This window comes from Nipponia nippon, unplaced genomic scaffold, assembly GCF_047370975.1.
Source record: "Nipponia nippon isolate SJK-2023a ecotype South Korea unplaced genomic scaffold, ASM4737097v1 scaffold_10, whole genome shotgun sequence".
Taxonomy (NCBI): domain Eukaryota; kingdom Metazoa; phylum Chordata; class Aves; order Pelecaniformes; family Threskiornithidae; genus Nipponia; species Nipponia nippon.
Genome location: NW_028262291.1, coordinates 17731825 through 17750434, shown reverse-complemented (window position 1 = coordinate 17750434; position 18610 = coordinate 17731825). Strand labels below are relative to the sequence as shown.

Below are 18610 nucleotides of genomic sequence, written 5' to 3'. Positions count from 1 at the left end.
ATAGCTTATAAATATTAAAATACCCAGTTATGGGACACAGCTGTACCATACTTTCATGTCTAGTAGGTTTCCTTTGGCCATCCAGCTGATGAGGAAATGCACATTGTACACAAAGCAGTCCCTTATGTGCTTTTCTAGTGTAATGTAATTGTTATTAATTACACCCTGAACAGTACTAGCAATTGACACTTCTGTACAAAGTTAAATGTGCAATGTATTATGTGTTTGGGAAGGGGAAACATGAGGTTGTCATTAAAGCCATTTTTAGCAGAGCTGGAAATAGGACGCAGATCCAAGCATGGCAGACCCACTTGTTTCATCCACTGAGAAGGAACTCATCAAATGAGCGAGTCTGGTTTTGCTACCTCGCTTCCTTCGGCAGAGGAGGACAGGCCTCTGGTTTCCATATTGTAGCCACCTTTACTGATGCTTTAAGAAAACTGGAAAACTATCCAAACTGAACTGCAGTTTAAGTAGCCTCTTCCTTCTGTAAGATCCGTACAGTTGGCTAAAACCTTTGACATTTGGTCATTTCGTGAGATCTTGGCCACTTGAGATATTATTTCTTTTGTAAAACCATTAAAAAAGGATGTAACCCAAACTCTTTACATGCACTATTCATGTGTCAGTGTGTGTTTGTTGTGCATCAGGACTGCCTTTTTTCCTCGCCCTTAGTCCTAGAAAAGAACTTAGCCTGGTAATTATTTATTTTGCGCACTGAGAAAACATTGCTTTAAAAGAATGTGTTACATGGAAAGAACATTATCACCTCTCAGTAATGACATGACGTGAAAAATATCACACATTTCAGTTGTTTGTCACATAAAGTGGTGCCTTGCATATTGGGTTAGTAAATACTAAGGTTGAGTAGCTTTAAAGCAAGGAGTCACCTTTCTTTAACATAACCTCTTGCTTCATTTCTGTTAAGTGGTACAAGTGTCGGTTCTTACTAGTTCCTCCATTGCTTTTTGTATCTTTTTGGGTGGGATGCGCATCTTTGGTTCCAGCGGGTAATCTTAGTGCTCTGGATTGGCAGCAAGACCTTTGGTGTCCAGACTACACTTAGAGGTTTTTGTTAATATTACTTCTAACATAATGGGATCTTGAGGGGCTTAAGCAGGACAGACATACGAAAACCAACTTTTTGAAACAGTGAGTATCGAGAACTGCAGAGAAGGTGTAAAGGGAAGGCTAAAAAATTGGATGATCTTTTTTGACATTTTAAAAACAAAACAAAAAAGTTTTTATAATTACTGATAGAATGTGTCTAGCCGTGGAGTAAGACTGCCTTGTCACATAAGGTATTGGGAAAAAATGTTTGGAAATTGTGCATATCCAAAGATGTGTTTAGTTTAATTACTAATTTAAGCAACAGTAAACCTCAGATCAAAGAGAAGGCCCTAGAAAATTCAGCTATTCCTAGAAAAAAAAAAAAAAATCGTACCATGAATCACCTGGAAGTATCGCTCCCATAGAGAGCAGATATGCCTCAAGCTTTAGAAAAATGAGCGCGATAGTAATGCAATAATATGAAGTCCTGCTCCACTGCTACCAGTTGGATGTTCTGATATGTTAATGCACTTAAAATGCATAACCAGTGCTTTGGTTGTTCTAGTAACGTATATTTTAAAGTGGACTCTAAATCTGTCCTGCATTGCCCAGCGTTTCAGCACAGAAAAGCCTCATCTGTCTCTAAACCGTGCTCCTTGTGCCCCTTCCTTTAAGTTGCACTTGTTTTTCCCTCTTCAAGTACCACTCCACAGAGGGGATTCTTCTGGTCGGGTGGCTTTTGCTTGCTACATCAGCTGCCTGCTAGCCTATGTACTGTTGCAGAGCCTTTAGTTTATTCTTGACATGTCCTAGGCATTGCTTTTATAAGGTCTCTCCTTTTCCAAAGAGTTTTGAAGTACAGTGTTGCTGAATTCTGCCAAATATCAGTTTGGGGTTTGTTTTGTTAAATTCATTCCGTATAATGCCTATTAGTTTCCTGAGGTATTTGATGTCTTGAAGCTCAGACCAGCTGCCAGTGAGAAGGCCATGGCTTTTTTAAGATTTTTTTTTTTCTTCCAGCAATGAATAGTGCACTTGTCCTTTATTTGTAAAGGGAGCAGGGGAAAGGTGATAGTGAGTGAAGGGGGTTTCACAGAGCTGGAGTTCTCCTTTCGTAACTTTGAATTCTGCAAAGAGCTGCCTCTGTTGCACCATTTATTTATGTTGGACCCAAAACTGATAGAAACATGAATCCAAGTAAAAATATAAGTCTTTGCACATAACGGTAGCTTGGTTAATGGGGTATGCAACTTCAGAGAGACCTGGCTTATATCTTCATTTTGCAAATGTAAGTTTAGTTTGGTCCATTTGGAACATTATCAAAGCTCTAGGGAACGTGTGCACTGAGTTAATCATGTGCTTTGGTTGGTATAAATTAACTTCCCATTTTTGTATGCTATAATCCTGATGCGCTGAATGATAGTCACAACTGTTTAATGCTCGCTGATTGGAACGAGCACAGGAAATTGGCACGAGGAGGAAACTACTTGCCTTCAGTATGTGAAATGTATTTGCCACTTAGCTGAAAATGCTGACTTTGTTGCCTTCGGTTAGGTTTATTTTGCATGTCAAATAATTCTCCTCTCCTCCTTCACAAATTTTAGAGGCAACTGTAAAATGCTGACTGAATGGGCTGTGTACATATGGCATCTGAGAGGTTTTTTATTAGCTTAAACTAGCACGTGTTTTCCTGTGAGGAGTATTAAGTGCCTGGACTACAGGTTTAGTGTATGACTGTTTTTGCAGCTGTGTGGAAGAGCATGATGCGTATTCCCTGGAGCAGGCCTGGGACCGAGCTCAAGTATGTTGAGGCAAAAGCAGGTTGTGTTTATGGGAATGTCAAACAGAAATATGGCACTTGAACTCTTATCGACGCTGAGCCTGATACCGGTAACTGAGCGGCAGTCACCCAGATGTGTGAAAGGAATGCCCCACTTCTAACCACACAGGATTTTGTTTCAGAACTTGACAGCTCTATTCTGCAATGCTGTCCTGCCAGTCTGCAAAAAATGAGAATTTTCTTTTTCTTTTTGCTTTCTGGAGGTGGTCGAAACCAGCGTTAGACCATTTGAAATTTAGTTCTTGTTAAACTGTTACTGAAGAGCACGGTCATTGCTCAGGCCAGAAATCTTACTTTTGGAGGATGAATTTTGAAAACCTGCTGCTTCTAGAAGAAAAGGATATCACGAGTATATGTAGAAGTAGAGGTAATGTCCTGCTTTTGGTGACCTCTCACTCTTCTGGAAATGTCTTACTTGCGGAACACATATCACATTCTAGAGAGGGTCCCATAAAGCCGAAAACCACGTAGAGGAGCTGGAAGGGTAGAGCTGAGAATCCTGAAGCAAGGCTGTCTGGCACACAGTACCACTTTGTAACTCCCTTCTTGGAAGGAGAGCAGGGCTGGGGGGGATGTCTTGTCTACACAAGAGAGGTACGAAATTAGAACTTCATCAAAGAATTCCTCTTTGGCTTACTCTGTACCTGCTTGTGCAGGAGCAAGTTGTTGAAATAGCTCATGGGGTTTAGATGTGGGAGCCTCATGATGTTGCTGTGCATATCCAGCTATACTTCCATCCACAGTGCTACTATCTCGTTGTCTTGGAGCATTGGTGTGGGAGAGGGTGGTGAGAGAAGTGGGTTTCTCAGACTTGGAACGGAGTTAAAGACTGCATGTGGTTTGCTCAAAGCCATATGAGAAACCTGTAGCTGAAGAGCAAGTCAAGCCCTGATCTCCCTTGTCTTTTCAGTCGTCTTAACTCCTGCTTACCCATGGAACAAAGAGGGGCATTGCTACAGCTTTCGGGTGTGTTTTCTCTTTGTCTGGACTCTGGGTAGTGCCCATAAGTTGAGAAATCTTCGTAGGTCAGGATGTCTGGGCTGTGGGTGAAGTTGAGATGATGCACGTGCAGTGCTGTCAACTTTGGAGGAGTGAGATGCTTGACGAACTAATAGAGCTTTGGAGGTCAGGTTTACTCCAGAGTGGGGATGTAGATATCCTTGGTCAACTGGTGACTGTACAGGGGGAGAGAAATAACAAAAAAGGAAAATTAATTTCATTAAAGCTTATTTTCTTACAGTCCTTGTTTTGCACGTTTCTAGAGAGAAAAATGTGGTTCCTAAATTTTCTGCTTTATAATAAAAAAGTATTCCTTTTCATGCCTTAAATCTGCAGACATACATCTTATGTTTTAAAACTCTATACATTTAAAAAAAAAAATCACTAAAATTTAAATATAAAATGAAACTTGGCTGCAGTTTGTGTAAAATACGAGTCTGTTGAAAAACACCATTTTTCAAGAGCAAACATTGATTTAATGTAAAAGATAATTGAAACCTAGAGGTTTTTAGCTTCCCATCCGTACCAGTCTTTTTCTTCTTTTCTTCTGCCCTTTTCTTATAGAATGAAAAGAGATGAGTAAGGAGGAAAAATGAATATTCACAGAAAGCTTAAAGTTATTTTCTACTTGTCAAAACCAGTGGAACAAAAACATTTTTTCCTCAATAATCTTTCTAATTTCTGTTTTACAATGTATCGTTGCTTCCTGGCTGCTATCACAGTGTGGCCTCAAACAAAAAAACCAAATGTACGTTCGTGTGTCTGAAATCACTAGTGTTGCTCTTACCAAACTGTAGAGCAGGTGACCAGAGCTTGGCCGTTAAGTCTTAAAAATGCCATGTACCATTACGTTCCCCGTTAAGTATACAAAGTGAAGCTATTGTGGGTTAAGCTGGGCTGGTAACGGCCAGATTCTTCCTTTTGTGTGGCTCTACTTTCAGGTAAGAGATACTGTGCAATATTTATTTTTCTCTCAGAAAGGAATGGTGTTGTAACAGTGATAGTCTAAGGGTATAAGAGAAACGTGGTTTGCTGGCAGACACAATAGCTTTTATTGCCCTGTCATTCATAGCTGGAAAAAACCAGGCACACAGTCTCTTCATGAGGTCCCCCAATAAATTCAATGTTAGCTGTGGACCAAAGGGAAGACTTATGAACTGCTCGGTGTAGGACATGGTGCGTATGAAGTAGCTTTTTTTAAAGCGAGTGAGGAAGGTTATTTAATAAAAAGCATGCATCAAGATATTTGACAGGATAAAAATAATCAGATCAGGGAAAGTGGCCACTATATAAATAGTTTTAATATGAAAAGTTCTCTGTAACATAAAAATACAGACTGCTTGACTTAGACTGATTTTTTTAATAGTCTGTAACAGTTCCTTTCTACTCGTATTAGCATATTGTATGCACTAATGAATGAGCATGCATCTCTGTGAACTGCCTGTATGCGTGCTTAATCTTAAGTAGGTGAATAGTTCTTTTGAATTCAGTGAGATATAAAATTAAGCATATGCTGCACTGGGTAGAAGCCAGAGCATTTTTCACTTTGAAGGAGAGGGTCCTGTATGAATTCCTTCTAGAGACTTTTATGAAGCCCTGAATAAGAGGTTCATGAAATACAGAGAAAGGAGTGGGGTTTTTGAATCATTTTTGCACCAGTGTTAGCATGTTGACGCTTCCTTTCTCTTGCCAAATACTTTGGGTTTAAAGTCTAGTTATTGAGCATACTTTTTGATGGGGGAGAACTCCACGCTAAAACAAGTATCGTAAACTAAATGTGCAAGCCCAGCTTAATTTACTTCTGTAAATTCCTGGTGGATATCATCAGCAGCTAAGTTCAAAAGCTAAAGGCGGCGGCATTATGAGGAGACTTGTGCAGGGGTGACGGTGTGGAAAGTTGTTCTAACACAGCCGAGCTCTGAGATGGTGCCTTCACGTGCAAAGTTACGCCACTGACAGCTGAGGCCTTTTGTAGTCAGTGGAGAAATTTCAGCTGCCTGCGTTTGGATTTGGCTGAAACCTCTGGTGAGAAGAGAGCTAAGGAAATCAATTAAAGGCTTTTTAAATGCACCTGAGGGAGTTAGGTGCTTGACTCCTATTGAAATTCAATAGGATTTAGTTGCTTGGAGCCTTTGGAATCTCTCTACCTAAAATTGCAGGCCTGCAGTATTCTTTATTGGTCCCAGTGCTATTGTTCTGTGCTCTCGGCATCGATTAAGGGAAAATAGAAAAGCTTCAGCACAATCAACTGTTCTAACTCTGTCTCCTAGAAAGCATCCCTTTTTTTTTTCAGGATATGAACACTTACGTAAATATTATTTCATCTTCATTCAAAACATTAATAAGGGGACTTCAATGATGTCCAGTAACTTCTTAGGATTAATTATGGGCCTCTGAAGATAGAAATGTGATACTGATGTGATGTTTTTTGTTTTCCGTTGCCTGTTTAATCATTTGGTGCCAAATATGCTAAATAAAGAATTTTAGCAAATGATACTAGGCTTTTTGAAAGGAAGGAACACCAAGTGTTCTGGCTTTAAACGTCTTTTAAAAACTTATCGTTATTGTTTTTCACTTGAAAAGATGCAATTTACAAGATCTTTGGAAGTGAGGAGATTAAGTAGGGGGAGAAAAATCCCCAATCCTAAATAGTGCTTTTGGCACTTGCTGTTGCTCAGTAAGTGTTAATATATATGAAAAACCATTCATCTTTTTATTTTTGATCTGTACTTCATCAAGTTGGGATTTTTACATTATTGAGCTTGGTGTCTGTCTGTTTGCCTAGGCCATCTGATTTTGCTCTTCTGTGTATCTTAGAAAACACAGTACAGCTTTCAGGAAAAAATCCTGCCTTTCTCAACAGAACAAAGAGGGGCCTCTCTATACAAAGTGAGTGAGATTAGAAGAAACAGTTGCCTTCACTGCCGTTAATTTGCATACCCTGCTTGGGCTGTACACAAGTGCTGTCTGAAGCATTTTGCAAGCCCTGATGTGTCAGGTGAACAGTGTGCTGCGAAGTGGACTCTAGCTCTCTCTGAACTAACGTGTAGCCTGCAGTGGTGCGGTTTTTGCGTGCCACCCTTCTCTAAGTGTAAATGCAACCTGTTGCTCTACATGAGACACACATTCCTGCCTTTTTTGACCTTTCCGTGGCTGTAGAGTCTATGCTGAGCCTGTTTTTCTGTTGCCCAATCCAGCTCCATAGCCCTTGGCTGACAGCAAGTGCCCCATTCGTCACTTTGCATTAGCATCAGCAGATCTATTGTCCCCTCTCTTGTCTCCTTCAGAGACCTCCTTGTTATGACTTCCGAACAAAACTTTTGGCAGTGTCCTCGCTCCACTACTGCTGCCGGAGATTGTGAGGAGGTTACTGTTCCACTTTACTGTTGGCTCACTAGCTCTGTAGCAGAGCTCCTCCATTGCCTTGCCTTACAAATAGGTATCGGTGCAAGTAGTACCACAGGAATCTTATAGTTGAGGTAATGCTAGTTGTCATACAATCTCTATATAAGCTATGGGAGAGCTTATTTCCTTGTTTAAAGGAATTCATGGGAACTTTATCATCCTTGAAGCTAGAATCTGAAAGAAGCCAGATTTGAAAGAATCATGGGAATAATGTGGTTGATCCTTCCAATGAAGATAAATGTAATAGAGCTTGTGATGTGGCAGATAGGTAGGAGTCGTATTCCTGTAAAACGTTGGGGTGGGAGGAAATTCTTACAGTACAAGAACTATGTGCTTATGAGGCTTAAAGTCATCCCCCTCATCAATGCCACTGGTTTTCCTGTGCTTGTTATCTCCCTCTCCTCTTAGGGCAGCCACCTCTATGGCAGATGGAATAAGCTGCACGTTGTCTTTGATTTTCAGTCTTCAGTTGCCAATCAGAATAACACAGTGGTATGCTTTGCCTCCTTGCTCCTAAAACATGTATTTCACCTCTCTTATGTTTATGGAGTTCATTGAAAAGAAGTCTAGACTCAGAGTAAAGGCATTCTTGTTCATAACAGGTTTCAGATGACCTCATCTAGTCCTCCCACATCAAACGGCTGCATGAACTTCTGTGGTGCTCCGTGCCCAGTTACAGCTTTGAGGTCTACAGGTAGAGCCTCAGGCAATGTATTCTCTATGCAGATGCTTTCTCAGCTTCCAGAGACTGTTTCTTTACCTGTTAAATAGCTGCTGTTATGGTGTCATGATCCATTCTATGTCAGGGTTTTGTTGTGTGGTTTTGGTTTGTGGTTTTGTTGTTTGTTTGTTTTTTTTTCCCCCTCCAAGTTATTAATCTGTCTAGTTGCTCAAAAACATCTCCTTCAGCTAAGTTTAGGGGCTCTGTCCTTCCTTTTGGAGTTGCTACTGCACTTTATCTCAGTGTGGATGTTGGGTGCCTCCCAACATTGGATTGTAGCTCTTCCAATCCAGTGGGGGTAGAGTAGTAAAGGAAAGGCTTTTCAAGATGCATTTATTAGCAAAATAAACCAGACATTAATTTTGCTAATATACTTGTATGTATTTGTTTTCATAGATTTGACTCTCCAGTCACACAGCTGAAGAAGTCTGGTTCCTCCTTCAATTCGGTCACAGTCCTTTTCATAAGTAACTTTTCCCTGTTGTCCACTGATGGAAGGGACTTTCTTGTTCTTTTGCCTGATAGCATCCCGAAGTTTGTCAAGGCAATAGTTAGTGTCCTTACCCATAGCAGGTCCAGTTCTTCAGTGTAAGTCAAACTTAATATGTGGGCTTTTCATCACAGCTGTTTTTTGAGCCCTTCTCTGTGTGTTCCCTGTGTGGGCTTATTATGAAACTGTGATTAATGCATGGGAACTCTGGAGATGTGGGCTGTAATGACGGATAGCATGGGTGTGTTTGTCAGGGGACTGTGTTTTTTATGGATCTTGCCTAAATTCCTTCATCAGGTGATGAGAGCTGTACTTTAGCCAGGTGATTAAGTTACGACGTATTTGTCTTGGGCTGAGGATAATTTTTATGTTTTGATGGCTCTTTCATTATACTTGGAGCAATTCCCAAAGCTGCTCATGTAGTACCTGATCAGCTCAAAGGAGCTCTGTTTCTGTGTCAAAACTGTGAAAGTGATTAGAGAGATGCACTGAAAAAAAATCTGTCATGAGACTTCTGAAATGGATTCCACACGCTGACCCCAGTCCTGTACCAATGCACCAGTAAGGACTCAAGCTCCTTTACTGGTCTTTATGAGAAATATTTCATTTGCTGGCATCTGCTAAATGGCTACCTGGAGATCTATTGTAATTTCACCAAGCACTGTACCACAGTCGAAATGCCCAAGGCTTGTTACACTAGTCTTGTCTACCTGTTCCTTTTAGTTGAAAGTGTTGTGAATTTACACGTGAGAAGTTGCTCGCAGCTGAAGAGTTACCGACACTGGTAAGAGTTCTTAAAGAAAAGCGATCCACGTGTATCTCATGTTCATCTTCTCTACCTTTTCATCCAGAGTTAATCCGGTACTTGGCTATGTTGGGATTATGTGGTTGAGAAGGCTTGAAGATGGCATTAAGCATATGCCTGGGCTGAGCAGGAAGGATGGCAGAAGTGAGGGTACCATGTACAAATCCGTAATCAAAAGGAAAAAGAGTCTGTCCTCTTAAGCAAGGGGGCTTCTGTATGCCCGCAGTATGAAGGTACATGACTGTCACATCTCAGAGGGCTCTCTTCACCATGTCAGTATAAGTTTTTTATCTCAGTGTTGTATTTCTGTTTCCACCTTGTAGAAAGGAGATCACAATTAAGTTACATAACATTGAGGGGGTCCTTGCACAGTGCAGTTCTTGTGTGTCTGTAATTTTAACCAAGAAAACTCTTCCACCGAGCTTTAATCCCCACTCCTACTAGTGTTTTGCAGGCAGTTTTCTCTGTATTTTAATTTTTCCCTTGTGCTGAATGTTGCTTTGTTTCTTATTTCAGTCATTCTTTACATCTTCTCTGCTCAGCCCTTTATCCTGCCATTTTCCTATATCAGCTTCTCGAAGCCATATTTCAATCTAGCTGGTTCATTGTGAGAAGCACAAGCTTTTATACAGTGCACTTGGTAGGTAAGTGTTAAGCAAGCAATTAGGAGAAAGCATCAAAGGAACAGTGGACCAAATTAATCTGTAGTGCAACTCAAATTTGCTGAAATTCTCAGGTGTGAGGCATTGCTGCTTTCTGCCAGGGTAACTGCTATTAAATGGAATTAGCCCTAATTACCACCAGCATAAATGAACTAAGGATCAGGTTGGCATCCTTCTAGTTAATGTAAAGCTTCATGTTAAGCTGTTAATCAGGAAAATATAGGCAATATTGTAGTAGCTCAGGAAGGCATAATTTGCTAATCTATTTTTTCCTGCAAGTTTCTGGCTGCTGATATAAGTGTGTACTGACAGAAATTCATCAGCCTCCCCCACCCCCAGGAGACTACTTATTAGACTTATGCAACGCCAGATATTAAAAACACTTTTGTCTGTCACACAGCCACGGGCAGGGGAGGGGGAATTTGCCAGTTGCTAATGGATACCTGGAGTTTTTGTGTATGACCATGAAGAACAGCTTGTGCACTTTCACCCCCAATGTTCCCTGAATAACTTGGGTCTCATTTAGGTCAATAAGCCTTTATCAAAACGTCAGGAGTGAAAAATGTGTCTTGGTGTAAGCCGACTGGTCGTTCCCTCCAGTCACCAGAGTCTATAGGACAATCAATGTTCTCTAAGCTTGTCTGCATGTCACGCAAAGAGCTGGATGACAGTAACCATTGACTGCGTGTCTGTCGCATTGTCTTTGGGACAGCCTCCATTTGCATACTTGCCGGTGTGCCTGTTATCCAATGAACCATGGAGGGCCTTTAAAAAACATACGCACACAACTCCGATGCAAATTTCCTACACAGAGAATACACGCTGCTTTAAAGCACAATCCAGGCTTTCACTTTCTACCTTCTTGCTATAAAACTGAAACTGTGATCCTGACAAGGCCACGGTGCCTGGTCAGAGCGCTGTTTGTGGTTTCATTGTGCTGAAACACGAACTTTTCTCTGGGTTTTTCTTTGCCTACCAAGATAACTTTTTTGTTGTTGTTCTTTTGCTTTTGGGGATATCTGAACTGTGCTATCACATCTGATGCGAGGCCATACATCCCTTCCTCAAATCAGTTATTCTGAACGAAGGACAGTTTTTCCTCCCTATATGGTTGCTATTGTCTTTTGCTAAGGGAGTTTCCTCCGTGGTAGTGATGAAAGGAGACGTACCAGCCTTCTGCATACAGAAGAGTACTTGGATATTAGAGTTTATTGACCACGTCTGTGAAACGAATACCATCACCTGATTAGAAAAGACAGCCTCTGGTGCTTTATTTTGCTGTGACGGTTTGACAGCACCTCATGTAAAGCAGGGCTTGTAATTTTGCCATTCACTGTATGTTTGTAAATGACATTAGGTGAAGCTGGACAAAGAGAGAGTTTCATTGCACTTGAAGCTTCTGTCATAAGACATAGGCTTTCCCTAAAGCGTCTGCTGCAGATGCTGTTTCTTTAGATTTATGATGTTCATTATGACTTTATTTTACTGAAAAATATTTAATAATAGTTCAATTTAGGGAAAAAAAAAAGAAAAGGTGAGGGGCTCTGGTGGATCCTTCAGAACAAAGCTGTAGAAGAGAGTGTTGGCTGGGTTGAAGGGTCTGAGCTTCATGTTTATTACAACCAACAATCTGGACAGTTTCATTATATCTTGAAAATCTAACTGGAATACAAGTGACTATAAACAATTGTGGTAGCTGTTCTGCTGCATCTGACATCTTTCACAGGTTATGAGATTGTCAAAACTAAGGGAAAGAGTCCTGGCTAATGTTCTCCTAGCTTTTCTAGAAGTGTCACAGAGTCGAACTTCAACACTGTAGTGCCCTGAGATGAACAGATTGTTATGCCATCAGGAAACTGGTGGTTTAGAGACACAAAAAGATTATAGCGAAGTCAACTGATGCATAACATTTTTTTCCTCTCTTTGCTGTATAGAGACGTATTATTTTACTCAGTATTCAGGGCAATGTCCCATGCATTTTTGAAGCTAATAATATGACTCCCATTCATCTTGACTGGACTAGGGTTGTATCCTGGTTATTTCAGTTAATTTAGAAAATAATCATAGGTACCACCTTGAGTCTCGTTTGCCAATCTGTTATGAACCCTGCAGAAATGCAAGGAGGCTGGATAAAATGTTCAGCAGCATGTTGTCTTCTCTGCAGTTGCTCTTTATATTAAACCACTCTATGAAATAAGCAGTTCGTTCTCTTAATCTGCATTATCCTACATAACTGTGATACCTTACAGTTGGGTTCTCTGCTTTACTCTTTCCATATGCCATGTGTGGTATGTTTTCAATTACAAGCCACTATTACCATTCCAGTTAGTAGATTTTGCTGTTGGCTCTGATAGAGAATGTGACCAGTTATTAATCAAGTTGGCCAGTAAGGAAGTATTGCAGCTGCTTGATACTCGAGGAAACTATGCTGAGTATGCTGTGCTCAACCAGTCTGTAGAAAAGCAAGGTTTATCTGCGTATTGACTTGCGAATACATATTGAGTTCCAAATACAACATAATTGTACCTCTGTCTAATCAACAAGAATGTCAGGTGTTTTTGACATCTATCACTTTGTAGGCATTTCCAAAGACATACCTTAGCTTAGGTCTGCAGTTAACACGTAGCTTGATACCAGCAGTGCTTCAGGACTAGATCTCTGTTTCTGCTGAAGTCTCTTATTGTTGACAAGAGGATGGGAAAGGCGTGCTTGAGATTTCACTATGTTTTCAGTGCATCTGGAGACTGACATATTGGTAATGGATACTGAAATCTTTCTTCAGTCCATGTGAGATTAAAGGAAGACTGGAAAACTATAAATAAGTGGGAGGTCAAGCTGATACAGTAAATAGAATGTGAAGCACACCTCTTCCCGAAATGAAATACGCTAGCGAAATACTCATCTTCGGAATACAGACTCTGCTTGTTTTCTTTGGCTCAGTCAGGAAACTTTTTGTTTGAATTAGACCAAGTGAATTGCACAGAATGGTTTTCAGTTTTAGTACGTGTAGACAAGCCAAACTGCATGCAATTAAAACATTTAAACGTACTCTTAATCTTTTCTTTCTTTTCTCTTACAGATTTTTCTGTGTTACTTTAGATCATTTTGGTATAGTTGACATTTTTTTCACCTTTCAAATTTTACATTTTATTTTAGCGTTTCCTAATACATTCTGAAAAAAAAACCCAAACAAACAAACCATACGGTAGAGAATTAACCTAGTTCCCTGTCTGTTTCTTTTAGGAAATTGTATTAGTGGTATTCTTTGGAACAGAATATGTGGTTCGGTTATGGTCAGCAGGATGCCGCAGTAAATATGTTGGAATATGGGGAAGGCTTCGTTTTGCTAGGAAACCTATTTCAATCATTGGTGAGTATGCACAGCTTGCAAAGTTGATGTAAACAATGAGTAAAGCTTGTCCTTGAAAGTTTTGGGCAGTGGAATTTCTGCAGTAGTTGAAGCCAAGTTAGAGCAAGAGCTCTTGTCATTAGCGTTAATGTAGATCTCAGTTTCCTTTCAGGAATCCATGGCACTGTCATTTGAGAGCAAATGTAGCTTGGTTTGTTTTTCCAGAAGAGCAGAGTGTTTTCTTTTCACAAGTGATCTGAAGCTTTGCCAGAAATAAGTCTTGGCCATAGGCCTGTCTCCTGTGACCTCAGGATCCCAGACACTGTACAATAACTACAACTGTATTTTTTTTGTAAAGATGCTGAACGGCCTTTTTTCTTTTCCCAGAAGCCGTTTGAATAATTTATTATGAGTTTATTTTGCACTCCAATTGAGCTATGTACTGCATGGTGGAGCACGATAGATGGACTGTAGTTACTTTGTGTATCTATTGGATTAAAATACGGTTTTCGGTGTGATGCATTTGGAACTGGGCACCTGACTTCCCTTGATATTCACTGCAGTTGGCTTCCTGACATGACTTCAGTGTTCTTTGAAATTACATTTATGTATTCCATATATGACACAAACCATTTTTTTTTTTGAATGCTTGTCATGCATTTAACCATTTCACTGAAAGAAACACAATAATCCAAAATCAATCTGTATTTTGTTAGCCAATGTTGAGAGAACTATGTAAAGACTCTTGCCCTGAAGCACTTAAAATATAACTGAATTAAACGAACCAGATTTTGGAAGAGGACTATTGTTATAGAAGCATAGTAATTCTTGTTCTGTGACATAGTTTTTTCCACTACTTAGAAACATTATTTGTTGTTGAATAGAGGATATAGTTTTTCATAAACTATTTACAATTTTGCTGAATATAAATTACAAAATTTTGTACATGGGTATTTTTACAATCATAACATAGTTTAGCTTCTCTGTGCATATATATATACACACACATATATATATATATATCTATAAAATAACAACTGTATCTCAGGTGTGACTGCAACTATAAAATGGCTTTGACTGCCTCTTTGAGCACTGTCCACAATCCATTTCTCTTGAGACCTAGAACACTCAGAGTTCTGAAACATCATCCAATTTATTTCAGTTTGGAAAGCAAAACAAACCTCCACTTTCCCAGATATGTATCAAGAAATATTTCATTCTCCAAAATACAGAGTTCCTTTCCAAAATTAACTAGGCCTGAGGCACAGAGATTTAGAGTACAGTCCTAGGGTAATGACTGACTTAAACTAAATTAGACTCGTACACTAATTCCAATTTTTCTCTCCCTTTTAGACCTGGACAGATGAAATAATAGTAAGGCAGTTGTCTTATATATGAAATAAACCCCAAAACCTCTGTCAGTGAATATAATACTGTCTAAGACAGCAGAAAAAATAAGATACGCAGAAGAGATAATAGGTAGAAACTGCTGAAATCCCTCAAGGGTTATAGCTAATAAGGATTCCAGGCTGCTGAGTCTGCTTTACAGTAACTCATATCACTCTCATCATTCACCTAGAATGTGGCCATCTTGGACCCATCCCAGTAAAACCTTTATATCATATCACACAATTATATTTTCTTTATATGCTACAATAGAGATCTCTTGATATATAAACAAAAAATCTTAATTTGGGGTGACTGTTCAAATTGTTAAAATAATCTTGGCATTCGTTCTAGTAACAGTCTTGCAGAAGTATTGCAAGACGCTACTAACTCATTTTTTCAATTGACTTTTATTTTCCAGATTTAATTGTAGTTGTTGCTTCCATGATAGTTCTTTGTGTGGGCTCTAAAGGTCAAGTCTTTGCAACCTCAGCTATCAGGTAATTATATACAATGCAAGAAAATAGTGTGATCTGAGTAAGGTGGGGTTTTTTTTTGTTACCTCCTGTTTCAATTCTTGTACGAGAAAATGAGTCACTGCTCAGAGTCACGTAACAGTGCAGATCAGCAATCATGTATGGATGTGAAACAGTGATCCCATTAAGCGTATGGGAAATTTTGCATGTGTTGTCTGGTTGTAATGCATTTATGTCTGGTGGGGATAGAGGTGCACATACCCCCGCTCCCTTTCCCCAACTGGGTGGGTTCTGCCCAAATCCTGTTTTAGTTTCTTGGCTCAGTTTTATAGCAACTCTTTCATGCTTCATGTCTCTGTTGTCAAGCTGCTTCTTCATAAAATGCCAGGGGTTAATGGTTGTAAATTCCTGATGGACTGAATCCACCTTGTGCTCAGGAAAGTCACACCACTTCGTTTTCTTGAATGAGAGGGTACATGGCAGTGTACTGTGCTCTGCACACTAGCTGCAGTGATGCTCTAGGATTGCAGTGACTCTCATAAAAAGAACATTTAAAAATATTATTGGACTGTCTAGTTCAAATTGCCTGTGAAATTCCTCAAAGGTGAGGAATTCGGATCTTTAGTTAGCTGTTTCTGTATGTTGTTTCCTATCCTGGCGAGCAGGTCAAATATGAGTTGATGAATGTTTTCTAGAGCATTCACAGTTTGTGTCCAAAATTCCTGAATCCTTGAGTTATCCTCACTAGCCACGTGTACAAAGGTCTGTTTATCTCTTGTGCAATCTCCCCATGCTGTCTTCGTAACAAACAAGATGAAAGATGGGTGAATGGAGTGAAAAGAGACAGGCTGCTAAGTCTAACATAAAATACTATGTGTCTCTTAAAACAGTCCTTTGGAAGAGACAGACTTCCCCTCTCCACCTCTATTTCTTCTCTTGTATCTTTAGGCTCTTCATTAATTTAAAAATTGTGTTCCAGGGGCATCCGTTTTCTGCAGATTTTACGAATGCTGCATGTTGACCGTCAGGGTGGTACATGGAGGCTGCTGGGATCAGTAGTGTTCATACACAGACAAGTAAGTTTGAGAACTTTGAGGAATGGTATAATAATTGATGCAGAAGTCCTCATATTCAGAACAGCATGTATGCAGACATGCTGATGATGTCAAATATATTTAGTGTGGAGGGAGGCAGGCAGTCATTTATTTTAACCAAGCATGGTTGTTCTGCCTTGTTCAAGGGACAAAAAGTTCCTAAAAGATTAAAAATATTCACCTCCACTATGGCAAACTTTTGACTTGTAGTTGGACTTAACCACAGAAAATGAGACTTCTGAAAAGAAGTCTGAATATTTCTAAAAGTATGTTTCTAAATTCCAGAGTTGTTTTGAATGTGGCACTGTCTGAAAAAATTACCCAACTACTTTTTGGTGACCACAAGGTTAACGAGTCACAGTTGCAAGTGAGGAGGTTGTTTTGACTCTGTATTTGAAATGTGCATGCTGGGCCAAGTCATCAGCTATGGTGTAAATTCTTTCACCATTATGCGCGGTGGATTTTTGTTAATTTGCACAGCCAACAGTTGGTGTCAGTGTTTATTAATTGCTGAAATTACATTCTTCTGTTCTAATTATCATTTTAAAAAACATCAGTGATAGGCAGTTGAAGTGTCTCAAGAATATTATAATGCTATTATTTTGATTCTCTTTGCAGGAACTGATAACTACACTCTACATTGGATTTCTGGGCCTGATTTTTTCCTCTTATTTTGTGTACCTGGCTGAAAAAGATGCTGTAAATGATTCTGGAGAAACAGAGTTTGGCAGCTATGCAGATGCCCTGTGGTGGGGAGTAGTAAGTATAACAATGTCACATGTACTAAAAGTAGTTAACACCTTCAAATATGGAGTAAAGTTCAAGCAAGCATGGAGTAAGAACAGCACTTTGAAATGGCCTTTTGTTGCTTCAATACACTTTCTGGTTTTGTAATTCTGTGAAACTAAGAAAATACTGTAGATGATCAGTAGTTTTATTTGGTGTTCATAGTCTTATTTGATCCAAAGTTATGAAATTATGTATACAAGCTGTAGAAACATCTATTCATGTTTCTTTATCCTGTCTTTCCGTCTGTTATAGTGATTACCTCTTGCTACCTTTCTCATGGTAGGGTTCAACTTTCAAAGGTGGTAAGAGTCTTGCTAAATCAGGGCTAGTGTTTTGGGATTTTGCGTTATGTGTGTTTGGGGGGTTTTTTTGTCCTTTTTTTAAAAACAAAACAAAACCCCCCAGATATCTGTGGTTTGCAATTCAGTCTGGGACAGTAATTCCCTGTTTATTCAGAATGGATTAACTCCAGAACAAGGAGCATCTGAGACACTTAAGAAATCCAGGCACAGGACTGTTTTAAAGTGATTATATTGCTTTGGAACCCACTTAGTATCCTAATGTGGCATTTGTCTGTGCTGTGTCGACATACCATCTTGCTCAGAGATTTCTCAGGTTTCTCAAGGTTACTTGGCAGTGATAGGTTAACGGTTGGACTCGATGGTCTTAAGGGTCTTTTCCAACCTTAACGATTCTATGATTCTAAGGCGCTGCCACACTTTGGTGTAGATGTATCTTTAGTTCTGCTAATAAAGTTCTGCTTTCTTGCTGTTGCTGGTGACAGTTGGCTCTCTTATTTTCATTTAGTATACGTACTTACTAGTTTGGCAGGTCTATTCTGGGATTATATTTTAGTAAACATTTTAATTTTGTTGCTTCTGCTAGTAACAATTCCCTCTTTCTTTTCTCTCATGATATGCAAATATTAGGTTGGCTGCCGTGCTCTGGGATTTCCCTTCTGTAATTGTTTCCCTTTCCTTTTCCTATTACAGTTCAAAGAAGAGTACTTTTTGGAAGCTGTTTTTCCTTATCGTTAGCATTCAAGCAATGACTTGTTTTTATCTGCTTTAATTGTATGTAGCTTAATAAAACAAACTGTCATCATTAAATGCTACAGATCTTTAAAATGCATAGGCGTCACTAGTGACTCCATGCTTGCATTTTTAAAGTGTGCTAATCTTGTAGAGTCTTCTCTTTGTTGTTTTAAATCAGAAGGCATTGTTTCTTTTTTCGTTAAAAATGAGACTACTGGTAAGTCTTATGTACAAGAACGATAGGACTAACACCTCCGTTTCACTAATAAAACATTTTTAAAGAAATATTTTTAATAAACCTCTGCGTGTGTGTGCTTATGTAGTCTTCTCTCTACAAGCAGTACCACTTGCTGTTTCAGGAAGGAAAGATCTATTGATGAGCAAGTCTCTTGCAGGTCTCCTGGTGCTGAAATACATCTGTAGCCTTTTGTGAATACAAGAGGTTCTGTTTAGGTTGCTACTAAGATCTGCTGCAGAATTCTTTCCTCTCGCTGTCTGCCATGGTTAAAT

The 18610-nt window shown here is 39.4% G+C and overlaps 1 protein-coding gene across 4 annotated transcripts in view; it reads left to right on the top strand.

Annotated features, from left to right (window-relative positions):
* KCNQ1 (potassium voltage-gated channel subfamily Q member 1) overlaps positions 1–18610 on the top strand; it is a 369368-nt gene that overhangs the window by 78781 nt on the left and 271977 nt on the right. For all 4 annotated transcript variants that reach the window (XM_009462968.2, XM_087746749.1, XM_087746750.1 and 1 more), the window contains exons 3-6: positions 13216–13342; positions 15129–15207; positions 16163–16259; positions 16896–17036. In XM_009462968.2, coding sequence (XP_009461243.2) covers positions 13216–13342; positions 15129–15207; positions 16163–16259; positions 16896–17036 — 444 coding nt within the window. The remainder of the gene's footprint in view (positions 1–13215; positions 13343–15128; positions 15208–16162; positions 16260–16895; positions 17037–18610) is intronic.